Genomic DNA, 24,538 nt, shown 5'->3' on the forward strand with positions numbered 1-24,538 from the left:
CCTCTTGCCTTGGGTCCAATCAGAGGCTAGTGTGTCCGGTGGGCTCAAAGATTATCTGAGCCCTAAGCTTGGAGAGTATGTCTCGGCCCAGGAGAGGGATGGGGCAATCAGGCAGTTAAAGGAATTCACGTCGGAACTTGTGGCCCCTGAGTTTGCACTGGCGAGTCTGGCAAAAGGGCTGTTGTATCGCCCGTGTCCCTGTGGCCCCAAGGATGGTCATAGTCCTTTTGCTGAAAAGGGCCACTGGGGAGGTGACAACAGAGAGCTCGGCCCCAATATCAACCATGAAAGTCACTGGTTGGCCCCCCACCTTCATTCTGACCTTGGGCTCATGGGGGCCAAGGAGAAAAGAGCCTGGTTCCCCTCAGTCTGAGTCCATTCCTGCAAGGCCTATGAGGTCCTCCTCTTGGGGTTCTTCCTTGTAGCAGCTGGGCTTCTAAGCCTTTCCCCGGTTGGGACATTCATTTTCCAATGCCCTTTCTCCTTACAGTAGGCACATTGATCCCTTGCCAAGGGAATTCTGGGTCTCCCCCCTTTCAGTGGTCAGAATCTCCCTGCCTTTGTGTTGTCCTTTTCTTTCAGGGCGGCAGCAAGGAGGCTGACTTTCTTTTTCATCTTTTTGTCAGCTTCCCGTTCGGCTGCGACCTCCCTGTTCATGTAGACCTTATTGGCAATCTCTATTAGTTGGTTGATGTTCATCCCGGCAAAACGTTCTAATTTCTGAAGTTTTTTTCTGATGTCTGGGGCAGCCTGAGCCTCAAAGGAGGTGTTTACCATCTGTTGGCTTTCCTGTGTCTCGGGGTCAAATGGAGTGTATATCCTGTAGGCTTCACATAGTCTTTTGTAGTAGTCCCCAGGGTTGTTGAGTGACAACCGAGGATACCTTAGTCATGTTCATGGGTTTCTTAGCTCCTGCCCGGATTCCCTGGAGGAGGGTCTCCTGGTACCGGCGGATGTGGGCCTGTGTGAAGTCCTATGCTGGGCGCTCTTCAGGGGCAGCCGCATTAGCCCAGGCAGCAGGGTCAATGACTACCACTGGTGCATGCTCTTCCAGGTACTGCCATGCACCTTTCATTATTCTCCTCCTTTCCTCTGTGTTAAACAGGGTGTTAAACTGTTGGAAGTCTCCCCAGGTTGGCCCATGAGTCTGGAAGAGGGATTCTATGAGGTCTACCATAGCCTGTGGTTTCTCAGAGTAGGATGGGGTTTTATGTTTCCAGTTGAGGAGGTCGGTGGTGGAGAAGGGCTGACAATACATCATGGAATGGCTGGGTTAGACCGTCCCATCTTCATTGTGCCTCTCGGGTTCCCGCGTGTCTTGTACTGGCATTTGAAGGGTGCTTGCGCCCGGCCAGGGGCACAGCCTGGCTGCTGGTCCTGGAGAAAGTGGATCCTTTGGGCCTGGGGGCGCTGGTGAAACTGATGGCAGTGGAGTGTCTGGAGCTGAAGGGCCAGGTGTAGACGGTCATGGGGGTACGTACGGTGGGGGCAGGTTGTCCTCGGGATCTCTGGCTAGGATTTGTGGAGACTGGGGCTTTTGTTGATTTTCTTTAGGTCACTTGGATGAAGCGATTAAGACCCTGCCCTGTCCCTGCCTATTGCAAGCAAATCGCACCCATGGGGGAAGGGTCTGAGCAATTCCTAGCCAGGAGTCAATGTTTCCATAACTGGTCAGGGTGTCCTGGTTCTCCTGTTACAACTCGCCATACTCGACGAATTGTTGGGACATCCAATGTCCCTTCTGAAGGCCATCTGACATCAAAGGTGAGCCATTCCAATTCACACAGGGTTCTCAACTTGCCGGGGTTCATCCTGAGTCCATAGTCTCCTGAAAACACCTTCTTGAAATTTTTGATCATGGTCTCTAGAACCATAGGTTTACTCTGCCCTGACCCCATGGTAATGTCCCCGTGTGCAGTGGTGCAGAGACAGATAAAGGGGTGTGCCTCCTGAGGTTAGGAGACCAATCAGATGCCCGTCTGGCCGTGTCCAGAAGGAGCTTAGGTGAGGCTTAGCCGTAGCGGTCTCAGCATTGTGACTTACAATCGGAATCTATTCTGATGCCACCCTAGGCTCTATGCCGTTCACCACTGAATTGCAGACAGGCCCACTCAGACTCTGTAGGCTTCTAGGGACCTCAACGGTGCCCGCCCATGGAGTCACAGAATCAGTCCGCTTGAGCAAGCCAGGTCGGACTACAAGTTCACTCACACATTCACACTCCAGACGTTATTACATTCCCTCCCTGGGAATCCCTACCTGTGAGACCTCTAAGAGGTCTCTGGGAGGTGATCAGGCTCCCCTTCCACACCAATGGGGGTAGGCCTATCTGGGTCCTGGGGCCCCAGGCCTCACCGGAATCTGACATCGGGACCAGGTCCTCACCTGCCAAGTCTCCTTGAGTCTGGTGGGAAGAGTGGAGCAGGGCCGGCCCGAGGTGACCAGGGCAAGAGACTGCTGAAAATTAGGCAGGGCGCACCTTCTCAGTTAGGATCCCTTATTCCATCACTGCCCCACCGTTGCCCCAAACCGGTGGCAACAATGGGCCAGTGCGGTTGGGTTTCCCGGCCAGGGAACCAAATGTTACGGAACCTGGACTGGATCGCCGGATGGAAGAACCAAGCGGCACCCAGAGATCTTGGAGGATGGGAGGTTTATTTAATGCCAGCGGGCTCAGAGGAGAGTGGTCTCCAAAGGTCTGAGCCCCGAGCACAAACAAAGGGGGCAATTTACACACTTCTACTTCCGCATACTGGGCACTTTTGGCATGTGCGCAGAGAGGGACAGGGAGAAGAACCCGGACTGGTGTGCGTGGGAAGCAGAGCAGGGAGAAGAACCTGGAAGAGCCCCAGGGAAAGGACTGGGACTCTCTTGCTGGCTCGGTAGGTCATCTTAGGACACAGATTTTCCTTATCACCCCAAAAGTAATCGCCGTGCAGAGGAGCGGGGAAAAATGCACCTTTTCCCCCTTAGTTTTCTCCTTGACAAACAACTCCCCAAAATATTGAGCATGTTTTGTGTCCTGGTATGGTTACTCAGGTGTTGCAAATTGTTCCCTTCACTGATGTAAATATATTCATGCTTCTCTTCTTGGCCCACCTCTTCTTTACTTCCAGACCCTCACGTCCATCCCCAAGGTATGCCATACCAAACGATATGGCCTCTCTATTATTCTGACCCCATTCCAAGATGAATTTCCCCTGCAGGGCCAGGAACCCTGGGTACAAACAGTGATATTCAAGAGATCTTCGTGTCCTAGACTTTGTTTAGGAAAATGGCATAAAAGGGAATGAAGCAGTTAATTCATCCTTGTTTCACAACAATTTAATGAGGGACTATTACGTACCAAGCACTTTGGTAGGAACTGCGGATGCAAAGAACCAACACTTCCCTCAAGGAACTTATGAAGGCCAGTAAGAGTAAACTCCCATTTACCATACTTTGTATAAAATACAGAGGGTCATCTGTTCTGCTCTTGAGGACTTGTTAGCAATTTCTGTAACAGTCTGCCCTTGAAATAGGAGCTATGACTGAACACAAAGCACCGAGACACACTGAGGGAGTGGTTTAGTATGGCTGGGCAGTGCCACGTCTGTGGTAAAGTTCCAGAAGAGATTGTATTTGTAGGCAGGAGTCAAATCATGAAGGACTTTGCATGTCCCTAAGGAGCTGGGACTGTAACCTGCAGGTGATGGAGAAGCACTGATTGATTTTAAGCAGTGGACTAACATGATTAGATTGTATTCTAGAAAGATTACTCTAGTAATTAGTCATATGAAAGGTGAAGTTTGAGGGAGGAGTTAGTGAGACTAGAAAAGAGAATCCAATTAAAAAACTTCTATAGTAATATAAGAAATAAATAATGAGGGCTTGCACAGGAAATTCTAGCACTTAAGAGAGAGTGCTCTAAAATCAACTGCCTGTTTTCAAATCCTGATTTTACCATTTACTCCTGTGACATTTGGGAGAGTTACTTGACTTCTCTGTTCTTTAATTTCCTGATCTGTAAGATGGAACAATAATAATAGCAGGATTGTTTGAAGATTAAATGAATTAAAATGTGTTATATATCAGTAGCTGGCACACGCAAATGCCCAATCGATGTTAGTTATAACCACTGGAAACAAAAGCAGGGAGGACAGAGAAGAAGGCAAGAAAATGGACATTGACTTATGTGAGAGATGAAGGGGAGAATTCCAAGCATATCCCAGGATTCTGGTTTCAGTAAGAGTGTGGATTGGCAATGATGATAAGAAACAGAGAGTTTATGTGGAAAGACGATGAGTTTAATTTTAGATGTACCGAGTTGGGTCACCCAAAATATGTTTAAGTGGAGACGTCCTTTATGGAATTGGGTATGTGAGTCTGGGATTCAAGAAAAAGGGATCTGGAGAAGAGATGTAGGTACATGAAACTCAGGACACAGAAGCCATGACTTTGATATGATCATGCAAGAAAGTCTACAGAGTCAGAAGGGGCGTGAGGACCAAATGCTGGCACACTAACATTGAGGGGAACCTAGAGGAAAAAGAGTCTGCAGAAGAGCTTGAGAAGGCTCAGTCAGAGAAAAGGGAGGAAAACTAGGATTGGTATCAACCAAGCCAAAGGCAAAATAGTGAGAAATATGGCAAATAAGTCTGTAGATGGCAGAGCGTGCCATTGTCCCCCAGTATCGGTACTCCCTTTGAAGCAATAACATTTTTGCCTGCAACAAAATAAAAACTACATTTCCTAGCCCCCCTTACAATAGGGGTGGCCATGTAACTAAAGTCTGCAGAAAGTTGTCCTGTGACAATATCCAGGAACTTTAAGAGGCAGATAGCTCATCATTTACCCCCTCTTCTCCATATTTTCCTTTGTTCTGCTGGACATTAGCTTGTCCATGAAGATAAGGCTAAGTGTGAGCTGGAAGAGGCTTGTATCCCAGAGGACTTTGAAGAGCCGAGCTGCCATGTAGACCTAAAATACATGCCTTTAGGCCATTACACAATAGAGAAATGGACATCTCTTATTTAGGCTAGTAATGTTCTGTTTTGTTTGCTGTTTCTACCAGTAGAACTTAATTCTAATCAACACACTGTTTCTTCTTCTTCCATAAAAAAATATTTTTGGAGGAATCATGACAGTTCAAGTGACCCTCTTTACTACACATAAAATCTAACTCAAAAATTCTATGCAAATGTTACATAAACTGTTACTAATGAAAAGTGTTATGGACTGGATGTTTATTTCCCTCTAAAATCCTTATGTTGAAGCCCTAAATAACCACCTCCCCCGTGGTATTTGGAGGTGGGACTTTCGGGAGATAATTGGGTTTAGATTAGATCATGACTGTGGAGCTGCCATGATGGGATTAGTGCCCGGTGACAAGAGGAAGAGACATCAGAGCTTTCTCTATCCACCATGTGAGGATACAGTGGGAAGGTGGCTGCTTGCAAACCAGGAAGAGGGCTCTCACCAGGAATCAGGCACCTTGATCTGGACTTCCTAGCCTCCGGAACAGTGAGAAATCAATGTCTGTTGTTTTAACCACCAAGTCTATGGTCATTTGTTATGGCAGCCTGAGATGACCAAGACACAGAGTTACTTGTATTACCAAGAAAAAAATAAGTAATACATTCAACTTTAAAAATCAACTACAGTGATATGAAAACAGCATTTTGGTTAAAATTTTAAGCATAAATCATGGTCGAAGATATATCCCCAAAGTTCTGTAGTTCTAAGTAAAACTTGTTTGTCAAGACAGAGTATTCACAACACAGAGAAGAGAGTGTGAAGGTTTTGAGGACAAAGGGTGGATATGACCTACTCATTAGAAAGAATGTCCAAGATCTGGGCGAGATAATATGAGTCTCTGTCTGTCACTCCTCTGAGGGACACTCACAACTGAGTATACCTGCCATCCCCAAATGAAAGAGCTTTGCTGGCAGCTTTCATCAGGAGGTCCAAGGAAAGCTCCCTAGTTTGGTTAGGCTCCCTGGATGAGAGCCCAGCTTCTGGAACTGAGCAAGGCAATGGATGCCAAATGCCAGGTCATGGATACATTTCCTTCCTTTCTTTCCTAGTTCCCTTCTGCTCTCCAGGATAGGGTAAAGTGAGGAGGGCAAGTGAGAAGAAAGAGGGGGGAAGAGTAAATGCTGCTTACAGAAATCACTATCCTTGGCCTTTAGTCTCATTTAGTTCCTACCTAGCCTGGGAATAAGACTAACAACTGAGAATACCCTAGTGACCCCGGTTAGGGTTATGGAATTCAAACCAAATACAGGTGGCAGGTGGTGCATGCAACCATGGATTAACACAAGCAAATCCCTTGGGTGTCAATTTTATGAAGACATTTGGAAAAAACCCATTTTCATAGAAAGGAGTAGAATGGAAAATTTTCAGGCGTTCTTAAGATAAAATGAGACTTCAAAGTTGTTTCATGTCTGTGGCAGTGGCTTCAGGTAACAACTCTACATTCCCTGGGGCTCCTATTTCTCTTCTGGTATCAGGAATATTTTGGTAAAAAATTCTCAGAAGCTCTAGAGTAAGATAAGTTCAGAAAAAATGGATTTGACAATGAGATTTGACAATTCTGAGGTCTCTGGTGACATGGTAACAGCAATTTCAGAGGCGTGGTGTGAAGCAGGATGGAGAAGTGAGGAAGTGGGACCAGTAAGGCTGGCTAAACATGAAGAGAAAAAAGAGAAAGGAGGACAGCCACAGTGGGGTGTGGGGGCCATTGCTGTGTCGAGTGCCAGGAGGACAATATGACCAGTGTGATAGGGTCTAGGAAAGGACAGGCCTTTCTACAGCTGAGGCAGCACCCACCCAACACATCTGGCAGTTGGAGGTCCCTGGCAGCAGGGCAGGACTAACTGGGGAGCATCAGTGGGCACAGAGGAAGAGTTAGGGTCTCCTTCTGACTGTGTCCAGAGTTAGTGATGGCATTTGGGGCAAATCAGGCTCTCGCAGTGAGGTGGTTGGATTGGATGCTCTTTAAGTATTGCTCCAGTGCTAACATTCTAGAATACCACTGTTTATTTTGATGATAACTCATGGTCTCTTCCCAAACCTTTTTGACTTCCTGGATATTTAACTCTAGGTGGAGATTTTTGTTAACAAGTGGCACATTAGGAAAACACTAACTCTCTGAGAGTTGAAAGCTAAAAGGTTTCTGTGGGCTGGATTAGGAAGAGGTACAATAACTTTTCCCTCCTCAAGGCGGGTAGCACCGATGACCCTGTTCTTAGGCCGATCAACCCATGACTCTCGATTTCTCTCACCTTAGTATATACCTCTCTTGAGAGTGCGAGCCTCTGCTGCAGCCAGTTGCTCTATCCTGCCTGCCAGCCTCTGAAGATGACACAGGACAAACCACAGGCAGACGTGGTGACAACCACAGGAACAACGATCACCATGATCTTTCTGCGCATCAGCCAGGGTCCTGAACACTCCTCATTATCTCCAACATTCATTGCATTCGTTCAGTGCTGCTGAGGACACTGTCCTAGGCGCTGATGAAGCATCAGCAATGAAACAGATAAGAATTCCTCTCCTCCTGGAGCTTATGTTCTAATGGGAGTATTCCTATGTCTTGCACCCTTGGAGTACTTGCTATTCCCATTTGAAATATGAACAGATGACTGTGGCATCCATTGCTAGCTGCTTATTCATTCTTCTTTGTTCCAAACTAACAAAAGTTAGACCGGCAATGCACCCACTTAAAAATACTGACCTTTCTCCAATGTCTGGTAGCAGGGGTGGCCAAGGATGTGTGCAAGTGCGTATTTGTGTGTGAATATGTTTGTGTGTGAAATGAAATCATGAGATATAGGTTGAAGTCACTGGGAAGGGCTTTTGTTCCTCCCAAATGAAAAAAAAGAAAGCCTCAGGAGGAGGTGGTTTTGCTGTTACTGCCTGCAGGAAGCTGCTCTTGACAGTGCAGCAGCCATCGTGAGGCCCGGAGGCCACGCACCACACATCACCACACGTCAAGTACTAGGAAGGAAAAGGCTGCGAGGAGCCAGCACGCAGCTGCCCCAGTTCTGGACTACTGAATTATGGATTTCTTGTTCTGGGAGGAAAAAGTCCCTTTTTTGGTTAAGTCCTCTTGGTGAGGTTTCTGACCCCTTGGTGAGGTTTCTGACGGCAAGTGCCGTCCTCGCTGATCTGAGTGACCCGGCCCCGGCCGCAGAGCTCGTGGTGACAGAGCTGGAATGAAAACGCAGATTCGTTTCCCACCAAAGGCCACATTCCCTCTGGGCTACAGCGCACCTTGAAGGTTTGCACCCCCGCAAATGTACTTCTCACTTTCACTCCCTGGCCATTGGGAAAGTGTTCAGGGGTTCAGAGAACTCCTACATTTGTAGGAGTTAGGACTTTATTTCTACATGTATTCTGCACAATATTTGATTCTTCACAGCTCCATTCAGATCTGCCTGCACAGCTAAGCCACGGACTTACGTGAGTTGACCCCATAGCACAGCATCCTGGGACTTCACATTCTCCTCAGAGAACAGAACAGTAGAACGTGTTACTACGCCACCCTGGCTTTATTTTTATTACAAGAAATAGGTCCTTGTAGCCCTGGGACCCAGCTTGACCACACTCAAGGGGTTGGAAGACCAAGCCCACATTGTATTCTGCTGTCCACTGCCTCCTGCTGATTTGTCCTCTCCTGTATGGATTGCTTATGCTTGACCTCCCCCCCCAAAAAAAATTCCCTTTTTTTCCCTGTCACATTCTCTGAAGCTGATAGCTTTTCTATTACTGCTAACATTTAGAATAAAATGCCCAGACCTTTCAGCTGCTGCATCTGGGTCTTGCCCCTACTGGCCTCACACATTCTAGGATGCAGGTCTGGGGTGCTCCCAACCTGTCCCCACTGGCCAGAATTAACTAGATTGAGCCTCCCTGTGTTCTGAGCATAATACACACACATGCACAGACACGCATGCACACACACACTCTTTAGAAAAATTATTCAGGTGAGCTATTTTGTGGCATCTCCCACATGGCAACATGACACGAATTATCAGTGACTAACGCTCTTCTCACAAAATCACTGCTAAAGGCACAGATTCCTGCTTCAGGGACATACAAGAGACACTGCTTTAGGAGAACAAAGTACCCCTGTAGAACAACACTGCATCACCACTTCACCTTCAAAGAACAGAAAGCTCTAAATTGTCTTTATCTCAAAGGATAAACTCACCCTCAGGAAAAGGCAAATGAGAAATTGTAATTCCTTTACCACAGGCTTCTTTCAGCTCTGGTTCTCAGTATAGTGTGCAGGAGGTAAGCACCTAAAGTAGACTCAAACATAGTCATAACTCTTTTTTTTTTTTTTTATAATGCTCTGAAACATTACAGCATCGTTGCAAATGTAGATAAGAGGATACAGGCTCCCTTTGGGTTATCTGTCTATGTGACAGACCACCTCAAAACTTAGTACCTTAAAACAATCGTTTTGATTTTCTCTCACAATTCTGTGGGTTGGCTGGGATCGGTTCTTCTGCTCCCCTTGATGCCCAGGGCTGAACTGACTGGATGGTTCAAGATGGCTCATTCACAAAGCTGGTGCCTTGGCAGGGACAGCAGGAAGGCTGGCCTCAGCTGGGAGGCTGAGACAGCTGGGCCACTTTCTCACCCGACATAGTCTCAGGTCTAGTCTCTTTCCGTGTGACCTCTCCATGGGATATTTCTAGCAGGGTAGCTGGACTTCTTAAATGCAAGTTCCTCAAATCACTAAGGTAGAAACTGCCAGGCTTTCTTAAGGCTGAAACCCCCAGTCCCTGACACAGCGTCACTTCTACTGCATTGTAGGATTTAGTGACTCTCAGGGATATAGCACTAGATTGCACAGCAGGGTGAATACCAGGGGGCACGGTCTATTGAAGGCCATCTTTGGAAAGGGTCTGCTGCATTGCTGTTCATTGCTGTTCACTTTATCAAATGTGGAAATGATACTTGATATGTTCAATCATGCCTTATAGAAGAAAACATGTTGCCTTATTAGATCTATGAATCATCAAGATGCATAGATATTGGGAGCATCTAGAAACTAAACACATCCAGGGAATCTGATTGTTTGAAAAACATGATCAAGACCTCTGGGGGGAAAATCACATTTTATTCTGTGATTACATACATAAGAAATCAAGCTTTTAAATAGATGGGTAAATTTAATATTCTCAGGATAACAAATTAGTAATCTCATGTGTTAGGTATTTATTAAGAATAGGCATCGGGCCATCATTATTTATACATGATTTTACTTAATCTTCACAAATACTCCATGGGGTGGGTATAATTACCTCAAATTTCCACATGAAAAACTGAAGTTCAATGAGATTTTGTAACTTGCCTAAGATGAAACATCTAGTAATCGGGTGAGCCAGGATGTAAACCAATGTCAACCTGATATCGAAACCCTTGTGTTCTTAAACGCTACACCAGCATTTTACCTGTTTTGTCTTTGCTCTCTCTTTTCTTAAATTGTTACAGAGTAATCTTCAGTTTAACTGGAAACAAGAGCCACATCTCATACTCCTATTTCTGAAGATTTAGAACCCATTTCCTATTTAGACAGCCTGCCGCAGTCAAGATTTTAAAATCCAGTTTCTATCTTGGCATGATAGTCCAGACAATTTCCCAGGGCTCTCATATCTACAGACATATGCCTCTGTGCTTAAACTTGAACCTCATCCAAACCCCAAGGTTTTTATTGAGTAAAATCCTCCTCCTGGTTTATCTAGGTACCTGGAAAGTTTCCCTTTGGCATTAGAGCAGTGAATCACAACCTCTCATTCGTTCCATCTAAGGACAGAGAAATGGGACACCCGTGCTTTTCATTTTGGCAATGTCCCACCAAAAATCAGGTTATCCTATGAAATGTAAGAGCTTTGGTGAAAGATTTAGTGATAGAAATCGCCGGGGCAGGGTGGGGGGTGGGTAGAAACTGTCAGTGAACTCTGTACTGATATGGCTATACCGTGTATGGGTCATGGAAGTCTCCTTGGAAGTGTGCTCCAGCCACATTAGATTGCTCTCCTTTATGAGAATTTCCTATACTCTCCTGCCTTGGGGCCTCTATGCCATTTGTCATTTAGAAAGTCCTTTGCTTCAGGACACCTGGGTGGTACAGTCCGTTAAGCCCCCAGCTCTTGGTTTCCGCTTGGGTCATGATCTCAGGGTCATGAGATCGAGCCCTGTGAGATAGAGCGCCCCGTGTTGGGCTCCCCACTCAGCTCAGAGTTGGCTTGAGATTCTCTCTCTCTCTCCTTCCGCCCCTCCCACTCGTGCTCTCTCTCTCTCTCTCTTTAAAATAAATAAATAAATCTTTTAAAAAAATCATTTGCTTCAATCTCCACCTTTCTAAATCCTTCAAGTCCAAGCTCAAAATCCATTTTCCAAATCAAGTTTTTCTTCATCTAAATTGAATTAATCTCTCTCTGTGAATCTGTATTAGTTAGATTTACTGCAGAAAAAAAAAAAAATCACCCCAAAACTTAAAGGCTTAAAACAACGCTGTTTTCTCACAATTCTCTGGATTGACAATTTGAACAAGGCTCAGCTGGGATAGCTTGTTTCCAGGTGTTGTTGTTGGGATTTATTCATGTGTTTGTAATCCATAACCAGAGGCCAGCTGGCTGAGGAGGCCACACTCACATGTTCAAGGCCTTGACTGTGTTGACTGAAATGACTGGGTAGTTTGAGCCTTCTCTCTCCCTGAGCAGAGAGTGGATGTCACAAGGCTATTGTAGAACATCATTTTGCCACATTTTATTGGTCAAAGCAAGCCACAAGGCTAGCCCAGATGTCAACGATAAGGAAATTAAAATATGACTCCAACTGGTTCTTTTACAAATATGGTCTTAACTGTTTTAGTTTCCTTTATCTATTCTTCTATCATCTTCCTCAAAGCTGCAACTTATGATTGGTAAATTAAAAAATTGTGAACACATTCAACTGAGTTTCTCTGTAAAACCACAGTATTTTTATTTTGAAGTAATTTTATACTTAACAGAAAATTGCAAAACTAGTTCTGGTAGTTTTCAGATATCCTTCACTCCGCTTAACATCTTGTTAACCACAGTACAATTGTCAGTGAAGGAATTGAAGTGTGCTTTTATACTATTAACTAAACTAAACACCATATTTGAATTTCAACACTACATTCTTTTACTGTTCTAGAATCTATCCAGGCTTCCACTCGCATTTTTTTGTTACTCTGACTTAGTCTTCCGTGGTCTTAAAACGCTGAGGCTCCTCAGTATTACCTTACCTTTAATGACCTTGACATTTTGGAAGAGTATCAACCCATTATTTTGTCAAATGTCCCTCATTTGAGTTTGCTCATGTCTAATGTTTTCTCATGATTGGACATGATCACACATATTTTGGGCAAAAGTACTACAGAGATGGTTCTATGTCCTCCTCACTTGTATCACAGGTTTATGATGGGAATGTGTGTTATTCCTTAGTACTGTTGACCTTGATCATTTGGTTAAGGTGGTCTCTGCTTGGTTCCTCACTGAAAAGTTACTGTCTTTGCCTTAACTTAAGGTTAATAGTTAGGAGATACTTTGAAACTATGAAATTTCTCCCCAAACTTTCACCCCCTAAATCAAGCACTGATCAGTGGATTTGGCTGCAACAATTATAACTGCAGTGTTTGTCTAATGGTGGTTTTCGATTCTTCTCTTTCCTTCTATATTTATTCATTGAAATCTACTATACGGAAGACTTTTCCTTTCTCCTCACTTATTTATATCAGTATGAACTCAATATTTTATTCTAAAATCTATGTATGTATGTAGATTAAAATCTTGCATGCATATGTATGTATATTAAAATCTAGCATTATGTATGTTGCTGCTCAAATATGTAAACCATAATATTTTTAATTAGGAAAATACTCTTATATAAGCACAGAGGCACCTGATATGCTCAAAGAAAATTCTGCTAAATGGAAAATATTAAAATTCTGATTATATATCTCTCTATATTGAAATATGTAAATATTTGAGCTGAAATATTTTCACAAGTACTAGCTTTTAGCCTCCATTTGGATTCTTTTCTTTATTTTTACAAAATAAGCTCACCAAAGAAGTTGTTTCTATTTATGATTTTTAAATATTTTTCCAAATGTAGATATTGTAAAATCTGGTACAGCATATAATTTTATCCTATTTAATAGGAACTCTATCAAAACGTTTTTCTGTAAGTCAAGTTTTCCAAAATGGAATTAAAGAATTTTAAAATTAAATCTTCTACACCATATAAACTCATTTTTTAAAGCTAACTCCTTGTTTTAGTAGTGATAAATTTCAGTGTCTTCCTATTTGCAATTTTGTTTTCAGTAATTACAATTGTAAAGATTAAAAAGCTGAAGTAGTTTTTTTTTCCCCTTTCTTTGTTGAATACTTTAAGTAAAGACTTCTAATTAATTTTGAACAAAATGCCAATTTCTAAAAGTTGATTACTGACCAGGAGCAAACAAAGAATGTGTTCCCATCATGCATAAGATTGTTTATGTCTGGGTGCCTGGGTGGCTCAGTCGGTTAAGCATCTGCCTTCAGCTCAGGTCATGATCCCAGGTTCTTGGGATCCAGTCCCACATGGGGCTCCCTGCTCAGTGGTGAGTCTGCTTCTCCCTTTCCCTTTGCCCCTCCCCCTGCTCATACTCACTCTCTCTCAAATAAATAAAATCTTTAAAAAAATTAATATCAGCTTTATCCTCCAGGTATTGTATATAGTTCACTCTAACTTTGTATATATAAAGCTGTGTGAATTTTGACTACAGTTACCATTTTGACTAATAGAATATCACAGCTTTAGTACATAATCACCACAATCAATCTCAAGTAAATTTTTGTTCCATAGATTTCTTACTTTAGTAAAAATATTATTTTACTGAGATGCTGTGCTCCCCCAAAATATGTACTCATATTATCATTTGCATTCACAAGCTTAATTTTTAAAGTAACAGTAGCATTCGCAATAAGGTCAGAAAATTCGCCTTTGACACAATAAACTTCCAAAAGGTTTTCATCTGTTCTGTGAATTAGTTAAACTTTTTTTCTTTTCTTTTTTTTTTTTAAGATTTATTCATTCATTTATTTTAGAGAGAGAGAGAGAGAGCAAGGCAGAGGGAGAGGAAGAGAGAAACTTTAACAGGTTCCGCACTGAGCGTGGAGCCTGATGCAGGTTGGATCCCAAGACCCAGAGATCATGACCTGAGCCAAAACCAACAGTCAGATGCTGAACCCAACTGCGCCACCCAGGTGCCCCTGGTTAAACCTTTTTTAATCATTATCAGAATTAATTAATTTTTAAATTTAATTTATCTGCTCACACTGTTATAAAACTGTCACAATTTAACTGTTTGTAAGCTCTTCTGCTATTTGTGCCAACTCATTAATAACCACTGCTTTACACTTCTTACAGGCCCAAGGAAACTCAGAATTGAAAACGAGAGAAATTAACTTAGGCTAACTGTCCTTTGACCTAATGAAGCCATGCTGCATAAAGTGCTCAATGTTACACACCTCTGCAGCTGCAAGTGTGAAACCACATGCACGTGGGCTTAAAAGTATAGGTAGGATTTCAACAAGTGGGAAGAAGGTTGAGAAGAAGGTTCCAGGTGGAGCGAGCAGCATGAACAGAAGCATGGTCCACAAATGCCAATTGCCAAGGTTTGAAAATAATGGGCACAATCTTCTTAAAGCAATGACTAACTTTTGAGGTAGATATTGCTGCTTCTTCAGCAGACTTCTTCTCTTCCGATTGTCTTACAGTCAGTGATAGCATTAAGAACCCCATGGTGGATAGCAAGTATTCTGTGTGTTATATGTTCATCATCAACTTTCTTGAGCAACAGAAAATCAACACTTAATTTTTATTAAACATGCATAGATGAAACACTTGCTTCTGAAAGGGTTTATTGCAAAACCAAGTAAGATAACCAGATCATTAAAAAGTTATGGATTTGTATCATAAGATGAATTACCAAACTCTTGTAGCAACAGCATCCAGATACTCTGTAGCAGGACAGCAAAGCCTCTACTTGTCACAGGAATTTCACTTACATCTAATCTTTAATTCCCTAATTGTCCCGCTAAAACCCACTGATTAATAGCCTGGTGGCTTCTTGCCTCTCACGGGTCATGGCAAGGGCCACCCATCATGGGCCATGACACACTGCTACACCCAGTGGACAGCAGAATCTGTAGCATCAGAAATATCTCCCACCACCACCGGAACAGGAAGCAGTTAGCTTCACGTCCAAATGTCATCTTTTTATCAGCCAGTGCTATGCATGCTGTACTTCAAAAGGTTGGGAAATGAGAGATGGGCTGTCTTTCAGAGTTTAGCATGTGTTATGGTAAGAACTCTGTCAAATACACCTGCCTCTTATATTCTATTAGGAGAGATGGGTTAGAAATTGGAGTACAATGTAGAGGTCTCACCAAATCTCTTGTAGTGCAGTGATTAATAATGATCCTCCTTAAAAAAGGAGAAATTGCAGGACAAATGCTAAACTGGACTGAATGCTAGACTAGGCTAAAACCAGGTTGTTGTAGATAAATTAGGATACTTGTCTCCTTAAACCTGGAATTGTCTTTGACTTTAGCACAGGCAACCAACCCCTAAATCTTGTTTATGCTTTATTCAACATTTCTCTTGAATCTGAGCCCCCTTTTTTAGTCTCAGTGTATCTACCTTAGCCTAGCTAAGATGCTTGTTACCACATGACTGTATTATTTGTAACAACCTATTTACTAGTCTAGTACTCATTTTCTCCTTCCATACATTCTCTTCATACTTACCATTATTTTCTTTCTCCAGAAACTTGTATGTCTCATCACACCCTTGCTGAAAAATCTTTTAATGGCTCCTCAGTACCTGCAGAGTAAATTCCAAATTTGATTCCGAGTATAGTCTGTCTCTATTCTACACTTACAGATTCAGTTCTTTTTCTTTTTAAAGATTTATTTAGAGAGAGAGTGTGCTCATGTGTGAGAGTGGGGGGGAGGGGCAGAGGGAGAGAATCTTCAAGCAGACTCTCCACTGAGCATGGAGCCATGTGGGGCCTGATCTCACAATCCAAGAGATCATGTCCTGAGCTGAAAACAAGAGCCAGAGGCTTAACCAACTAAGCCACCCAGGTGCCCCTACAGATTCATTTCTGATTCACTCCTGCTTGGCTTGATCTCTCATCATTTCCTAAACATGCTTGGCATTTGGCATTTGCTATCCATGCTTTTGTTCATGCTGTTGCTTTCACTTAATCTTTCAGACCTGGACCCTACTTATTGAAATCTGGACTGTAACTGTAAGCCCAAGTAACATCTTCAAGGATCCTTCTGTGATTTCCCCATCTAGAAATATTCTTTTTTATCCTCTGAAGTTCTGCAGCAGTATAGAAAATATTCTGATGGTGTATTACACAAATACCTTCAATTCAAGGAGCTTTTCAATGGCAAACTTTTGAAGGATGGAAATGATCTCTTTCATCTTTTGATACCCAACAATGCCACACAGTACCTTTATACATGCTGCTACTTAATAATTATTCATTGAGTGAATTAATAAATGAATGGCCAATGAACCCACACTAAAGTAATAATGAATAGAGTCCTTCGTTTAGAAAATATATTTACAGCTTATTAGAAACTACATTAGCTCCGGCTGCCGTAACAAAATGCCATAGACTGGGGGGAGGAAGGGCTTAAACAACAGACATTGATTTCTCACAGTTCTGGAGGCTGAGAAGTCCAAGATTAAGGTGCCACCTGCCTCAGGTTCTAGTGAGAACCTCCTTCCCAGTTTGCAGATAGCTGCCCTCTTGCTGTGTCCTCACATGGTGAGGAGGGAGAGAGGGAATTCTGGTCTCTCTTCCTTTCCTTACACTAATCCCATCATGGGGACCACCCCCTCACTGCCTCATGACTTCATCTAAACCAAAATTACCTCCCAAAAGCTTCCCCTCCAAATACCATTACACTGATGGTTAGGGTGTCAATATATGAATTTTAGGGGAACACAAACTTTCAGTACATGATAGGGACTTTCAGTCAAAGTAATGATTAAATTTAAACCTGTTTGTGGGAGAATCTTTTTGAGTGAGCTGACCTCTCGGTCTGTAAAATGCTACAAATAGGTTGATTCACCTTTGCATAATATCAGTCTTGCTTATTAAACTTTGGGTCTTCCATAAATATTAAACAAGGTCAATTTCGTTGTTAAAACCCCGATTTTCACTAACTAAGCCACAGTGAATAAAGATATAAGGTGTGTGTGTTTATGTCTCTGTATATGTCTCAAAGAAAGGATCCACATCAAACTGATAACAGTGGTTACTTATCAGGAAGAGAGTGGCATTGTTTTATTCTTGTACTCCTGATTTGTTTTAATATTCTTGTAGGGAACATACATTGCATGTTATACCTGAAATAGAAAAATAACAAAAAAAAATTTAAAGAAGTCTTAGCCTCCATGGCACTATGTATCTCCAATGCGGTTACTGCCTTCAGAAAGCTCACAATGCAGTATTCCCTTTGAAACGCCCAAGAAATGGAAGGGATAAAAATTTGGCTCAATGCTTTCTCAAAGATATCTTTGTATTTTTTTCCAAAATCTTACCAGAGTAAGAAAATAATCTGTGACCGTGAGTAAAAATATATTTGGAAAGCAAATAATACAGGAAAAAAAGGAAAAGCACGGGAAAAGTAGAACCTGCGTGTTTTATAAATTATCAAAACCCTTCATGCAAAAAATTTTACAATCCCAAAGTCAATGGATTCATAGGTGTAAGATCTGAAAAATACTGTGACTGAAATCAGTAAAGCTATTAAAGTATTTAAATATTTAATTCTTTTTTTTTTTTAATTTTTTTTTTTTTTTATTCATGAGAGACAGAGCGAGAGAGAAAGGCAGAGGGAGAAGCAGGCTCCCAAGGAGCAGGGAGCCCGATGCGGGACTCGATCCCAGGACCCTGAGATCATGACCTGAGCCGAAGGCAGACACTCAACCATCTGAGCCACCCAGGCGCCCTTAAATATTTAATTCTTTAAAGACTGAGTAAGTGTTAGCCATAAAACAAAATGAGAGAACATCTGGAAGGCAAAGAGGTTGAAAGATTGAAAATTAAAAAGCAAATGGTGTGTTTAGTGTTACCGTGGGACTTGAGCAAATGGATAGAAACCCACTTGAAGACAAATACAGAGTTTGTGTAATTACAATGAGCCTGAAGAAGGGTTTAGCATTTATACATCTCCTGGGAAGCTTGGTGAGTCAGAAACAAACCCAAAGCAAAGAGAGGTTATTAAAATATTATTTCCTGTTGTAGTGTAGAACTCGAGAAGAAAATAAACATACCGATTACTTGCATGGCCGGTTCCACGTCTGTTGTGGCCTCTTCCAACAATGACAGCAGCTTGGCTGATATCTGATGCACGGATTCAATGTTGCTAAACAAGCTATCCACGTCCAGCCGATCAATCTGAAGAAACACAAACAGGGAACACCAGCTGATGGAGAGAGACACACTGTATTTAGGATGTTTTCTCCTGCTACACAGTAAGAATTTTGTATGCCAGCCCATGCTGCTTCCATCGACTGTTCCTGTAAACATTCTTATTTGGGATTTCTAGAGTAAATGTGCAGTTTTTCATGCAAAAAAAGGGGGGGGGGGTAAGGATGTTGCTTCTGTTCCCTCTGCCTTTTTCTTGATTTTGACCAAGTTTTAATGAGTCAAACATACATATATATATTCCTATAAAACTAGAGTGTGAAGAAGATTTAAGCCACGTAATCAGTATTTTTATTAACTGCCATCTATGATAGTATGTACTAGCACGTACGAATTTAGAACACTTTAATGCTTACACAGCAGAAGTCAGACCTTACTCTAGGCAAGTAACTATTTTCAAAGCTGTTTTAGAACCACAGATGTTCTAAAAGTGATGACAAGTAGATGTGCTGAGTTGCTTCCTGCTTTTTTTCTTAAAAGAAATGTGAATGGAAATTTCACCAAATATGTTCTACTAATTAAAGATTCATCATATTTTATAACTTCATGCACACCCTCAAAAACCAGTATAATCATTCCTCGGTCTTAGAGCTGGTGCTTATCATATTTTATTTATTCACTCATCTCTCCTTCATTAAATATTTCCTGGAGGTCTTCTATGTATCAGGAATTATAATAGAAACCAAACTCTGTTTTAGACATTGGAAGATTAGTAGAGGGATGGCCAACCATCCTAAGCTATCTAAGTAGAATTTGGTGAGATATGTGCCCTGATTTTGCTGGATCTTCCTCTAAATCTTTCTCTGGAGTTTAAGTCTGATCTCCTTTCATAATCAAATAGTGTCTAGTTGGCTCATGTACAGATCGGTCCAGACTCCACTGGGCTACCACAGGGAATAGGAGTAGGTGCCTTTCTCCATGGTTTACTGTATGTGGGGTCATAGGTGGATAATCACATCATTAATACTCAAGTCATGGAAGAGCTTCACAGGTGCAAAGCAGAGTTGCCGGTTCCAAACCAGGTCAGCATTTTAGGAGTGAGAGGGACAGGGAGTTCAGCTAAGGATCAAAAAAGAGGCCAAGAAACGAAAGGGAATTGGGAACAAGGGATATAGGGGAAGAGGCAGATGTGGAGGAATTCTGGAGATGAAAGTCAATAGTGTAGCTTCTTCCTCATCCGTCTCTCCTCATTTCGTCTCCGTCTTTCTCCCTCCATCTTTCCTCATCCGTCTCTTAGCATCCGTCTCTTTGGGTGTGCTAAGTCTGTGGTGAGGGGAGGGGAGGGGAGGGAGGAGGCAGGTTGCTCATCTTTTTATCCCATCCTTTTCTGACGTTGACTCATCTGTTGTGCCCTGTACCAGACAGAGATATTATTTTGATAAGGATATTCTGTTATTAAACATGAAGCATTTGTTTCACATTCCACCTTGTTTAAAATTTGGTGACTATGTCAATTATTTCTTATGTAATATGGTCTAGCTATCCACATTCCTTCCAACCATCGTGGGAAATTCCTCACCTTCCTATCATCAGTCTTGTCCTCAAGAAAACTCCCAGCCCCAGCCTCATTTGAATCAAATACCACGTGATTCTATGTAGTGGGTTTATTTCAATATTTTAAGTATTATTTAATTTTATATTTAAAATTTTAAATTTAAAAAACTTTTTATGTCTTCTAAAATAATCTATATCTCCATACTGTATTATTACATTACAATCATTATTAGCTCACTAAATGTTCCTTTAAGTAGTCATTTTAATTGGATAGGGCACATATGACTCTTTTGTCTGAAATCTATAGATACTCAAGACTTTCAATTTCTATTTTACAAAATGTATTTAATATTATACAAAATACCTAAAGGGCAGACAACAGTTGCATGACTTTTTTTGTTAAATGATAATTTTAAATAGCTAAGGATGTGTCACATATTTCTGGGTACCATTGATTTAACACATTATTTATTCTAAGGAATGGCTTTATGCATTGAGTATTAATTAAGTAGCAATGGGATAATTTTTGCATAGTGCAAAGTATGTTTTCCAAAAATTGAATGTGAATCAGATTTTGGGGAGAGGAGCAAAGGGAGAGTTTTTTTTTTAAGATTTTATTTATTTATTTGAGAGAGAGAGAGAGCGAGCAGAGGGAGGGAGAGAAGCAGGCTCCCTGCTGATCGGGGAGCCCAATGCGGGGCTTGATCCCAGGACCCTCTGATCATGACCTGAGCCAAAGGCAGAGGCTTAACGACTGAGCCACCCAGGCGCCCAATTCAAGCCTCTGAATAAGTTTGAAGATAGGAAAGTTCACCTGAAGAGAGGTGCCATGCTCAAAATTACTAAGTCAGGACAGAGTTGGAACTGGAAATTGACCTTTTAATCCTACACTTTAGTCCATTACCAGCAAATACTGACAGAATATTTTGCCATCTCTGGATTTTTTGTCTTGTTCCTGAGTTTTCACTAAGTTTCACTTCTACAATTTATTTCTCAAGGCCAGAATCCTGCATATCTTTCTAATTTAGATTTTAAATTCATTTTGCAAGGATTTAATTCTATATTCTATCTATAATCTTAGCTCGATGTAGCAAATACTAAGTAATAAAAATGTAGCATTTAATTTCATTTCTTTTTGAAGGACAGAAAGGATTAAAACATCAATTGGCCTGTATCATGGGCCCATGGGGAGTCTGTGAATCATAAATTCACATCCAGTCACTGCTTTGCCAGGAACAAACAAATGTCTGATCCAAATAGGCTTTTAAAATTGATAGATGACTTTATAATTATTGATATAAATTCAAAGAAGCATTTATATACATTTATTAATCATTTACTAGAAACAGGCAATGCTCTAAAAGCTTAAGTTGAGTTATATTTTAAAGGGATTAAAAATTTATTTTTTAGAAAAAAAGATTTAGTCTAAGTATACATTATCCTAAGCAAAGTCAATGCATAATAATTCAAATGTACAAAACAGAAAAAGGTTAGTGTTTCTGGTGGCAACTTAATTCCTTGCTTTACAAACATATTCATCACAAGATATACTTCAAATGGCAAGTTCTCATTACACTTAAATAATGCTGAGTTTAGAGTTGTGTGCATGCAAAGCTCCTCAGGTATAAATATCTAAGTAAAGGAAAACATACCTATAACATTTCATCAATTCAGAGACTATAATCACTGGGGTAGAATTACTTTATACCCCACAAGCGCCTTATACCCACTGTGTTCAAAACATTCCTTGCATTTTCCTGCATTCATATCCTAGCCTGAGCTCTTCCTTTTGCTCACAAATGCTTTGCCCTCATAATACTTTGCAACATTCTACCTGTCTGAAATGAAGATGGTAATGATAGTGTTTGTCCAGTAGTTTTGACCATCTCTCTGTTCTTTCTGTTGTTTTTTGGGGGGGAAGCGATAGCTCCCCAACTCTAACTGATCTGGTGGAATTGTCAGTCATGATGTCCTGCCCCATATATCATTCCCTACAAGGTGGGCATGTGACCTAGCTGGCCACAGGAATTGGCTCAGGATGGGCAGGTTCCCAAGCAAAGCCAATGAGAATCTTCCCTGATTTTTTTTTTAAGTTCCAACTTTTTTTAAATTAATTTTTTGATGTAGTGTTCCATGAGTCATTGTTTGAGTATAACACCCAGTGATCCATTCGGGCGCCTGGGTGGCTCAGATGGTTAAGCGTCTGCTTTCGGCTCAGGTCATGAACCCGGGGTCCTGGGATCAAGTCCCGCATCGGGCTCCCTGCTCAGTGCAGAGCCTGCTTCTTCTTCTCCCTCTGCCATTCCCTCTGCTTGTGCTCTTCTATCTCTGTCAAATAAATAAATAAAATCTTTAAAAAACAAAAAAGACAACAAAAAAAAAAACACCCAGTGATCCATTCAATATGTACTCTCTTTAATACCCATCAAAAGGCTAACCCATCCCCCCCACCCCTCTCCCCTCTAGAATCCTCAGTTTGTTTCTCGGAGTCCACAGTCTCTTATGGTTCGTCTCCCTCTCCGACTTCCAACAACAAAAAACGAAATCTTCCCTGATTTTTAATGAATGGTTGTTAGGAAATAGAAGGGCCTGGATTATTAGCCTTAAGTATATAAGTTTCTATCTTTAGCAGTCCTCTTTGTGGAGAGTTTGACTGTGATCAAGTCAACAGAGTGAGGGAAGGCTAAACTTGGATCTCCCTTGCAATAAGCAAGACATCCTTATTATAGAAGATAATAAATTGCCTTTTTACTTAAGCTAGTTTGAATTTTATTTGTTACCTGTAACTAATAGGGGACTAATACACTTTTCTTTATTTCTAGCCCCAAATCTCACTTCCTTTTAAGAAAACGTTTCTGCTCTCTTGCTTAAAATTAACCTCTCCCTCTCCTTTGCTTCCATGACTCTTGGTTTGTATGACACAATGCTGATATTGAAGCCTACCATACATATCAGGGATATTTATTAATTTATCTGTCTCTATGTCAAAACTGTGAGCTCCTCCAGGACATTTGTTTTCGTGAGTTATTTGAATACCCCACTGTATCTAGTATACTACTGGGCCCATGCCTAGTTACCCAATAGAAGTTTGACCATTTTGATGGAATCTAATCACTACAATTCAAATGATGTATTTACTCTGTGGGAGCCATCAATAAATGTTCCTCATAATCACTCTACTGGGCTCTGAATAACAAGTACAGTATAAAACAATCAAAAGTGGTGTGAAGAAGAAAAATCAAAATCACCTAATTTGGTTGTTAAAAATATCACATTAAGTGGATCTTTTATAACTTTCTACTTAATTTTATCTACAAAGACAAACTGTTGTACTCAGTTTGACTATTAGTATACCTGGAAAACTTGCTGACAGAGGGCAAATTTCCCCTTAGTTTACACTTGGGAAATGCTTGTTTGTTTTTTGTTTAATGAGCCCTGGGACATTCAGCCTAAAACCCAGTCATGGGGAAGAATAACTAAACAGTCTTAGGTGTCATTCAGACCTCCAACCATGGACACCTTTGAAAGTGAACATTGAAAAGAAGTCTAGGAACAAACTCTTAAAAAAAAAAACCACTATTATCATAAAAGTAGTTCATGTTCATTGTAGAAAAAGATGGGCAGATAAGTAAAAGAAAGACAACAAAAATACCTAGAATTCTACCACACAGCAATAACCACTGATATTCTGAGGTATGTCCTGCCAAATTGTTTTTCTCTCTCTGAATGTGTGCATCTGTACGAAAGATTTATATACTTAAAATAATGTTTTAAAATTTGTCTTTTTTTTAGGGGCTCCTGGGTGGCTCAATCTGTTAAGCATCTGCCTTTGGCTCAGGTCATGATCCCAGGATCCTGGGATTGAGCCAGGGTTGGGTTTCCTGCTCAAGGGGGAGCCTGTTTCTCCCTCCCTTTGCCCCTCCCCCTGCTCCTGCTTTCTCAGAGCTCTCTCTCAACTAAATAAAAATAAAATCTTTAAAAATAAATTAAATACAACGTGATACAATACATTAACAAAAGAAAGAACAAGAATATGATCCTCTCAATAGATGCAGAAAAAGCTTTTGACAAAGTACAGCATCCTTTCTTGATCAAAACTCTTCAGAGTATAGGCATAGAGGGTACATACCTCAATATCATAAAAGCCATCTATGAAAAACATACAGCGAATATCATTCTCAATGGGGAAAAACTGAGAGCTTTCCGCCTAAGGTCAGGAACGCAGCAGGGATGTCCACTATCACCACTGCTATTCAACATAGTATTAGAAGTCCTAGCCACAGCAATCAGACAACAAAAAGAAATCAAAGGCATCCAAATCGGCAAAGAAGTCAAACTCTCACTCTTTGCAGATGATATGATACTTTATGTGGAAAACCCCAAAGACTCCACCCCAAAACTGCTAGAACTCATACAGGAATTCAGTAAAGTGGCAGGATATAAAATCAATGCACAGAAGTCAGTGGCATTCCTATACACCAACAACAAGACAGAAGAAAGAGAAATTAAGGAGTCGATCCCATT

The 24,538-nt window shown here is 41.4% G+C and overlaps 1 protein-coding gene across 1 annotated transcript in view; it reads right to left on the reverse strand.

The window, feature by feature from the left end:
- ARHGEF38 (Rho guanine nucleotide exchange factor 38) overlaps nt 1–24,538 on the reverse strand; it is a 127,144-nt gene that overhangs the window by 54,509 nt on the left and 48,097 nt on the right. Inside the window, exon 3 of the mRNA XM_081812036.1 lies at nt 18,367–18,490. Coding sequence (XP_081668162.1) covers nt 18,367–18,490 — 124 coding nt within the window. The remainder of the gene's footprint in view (nt 1–18,366; nt 18,491–24,538) is intronic.

Source organism: Leptonychotes weddellii, chromosome 2 (assembly GCF_054177405.1).
Source record: "Leptonychotes weddellii isolate Sample4059 chromosome 2, ASM5417740v2, whole genome shotgun sequence".
Classification (NCBI taxonomy): Eukaryota; Metazoa; Chordata; class Mammalia; order Carnivora; family Phocidae; genus Leptonychotes; species Leptonychotes weddellii.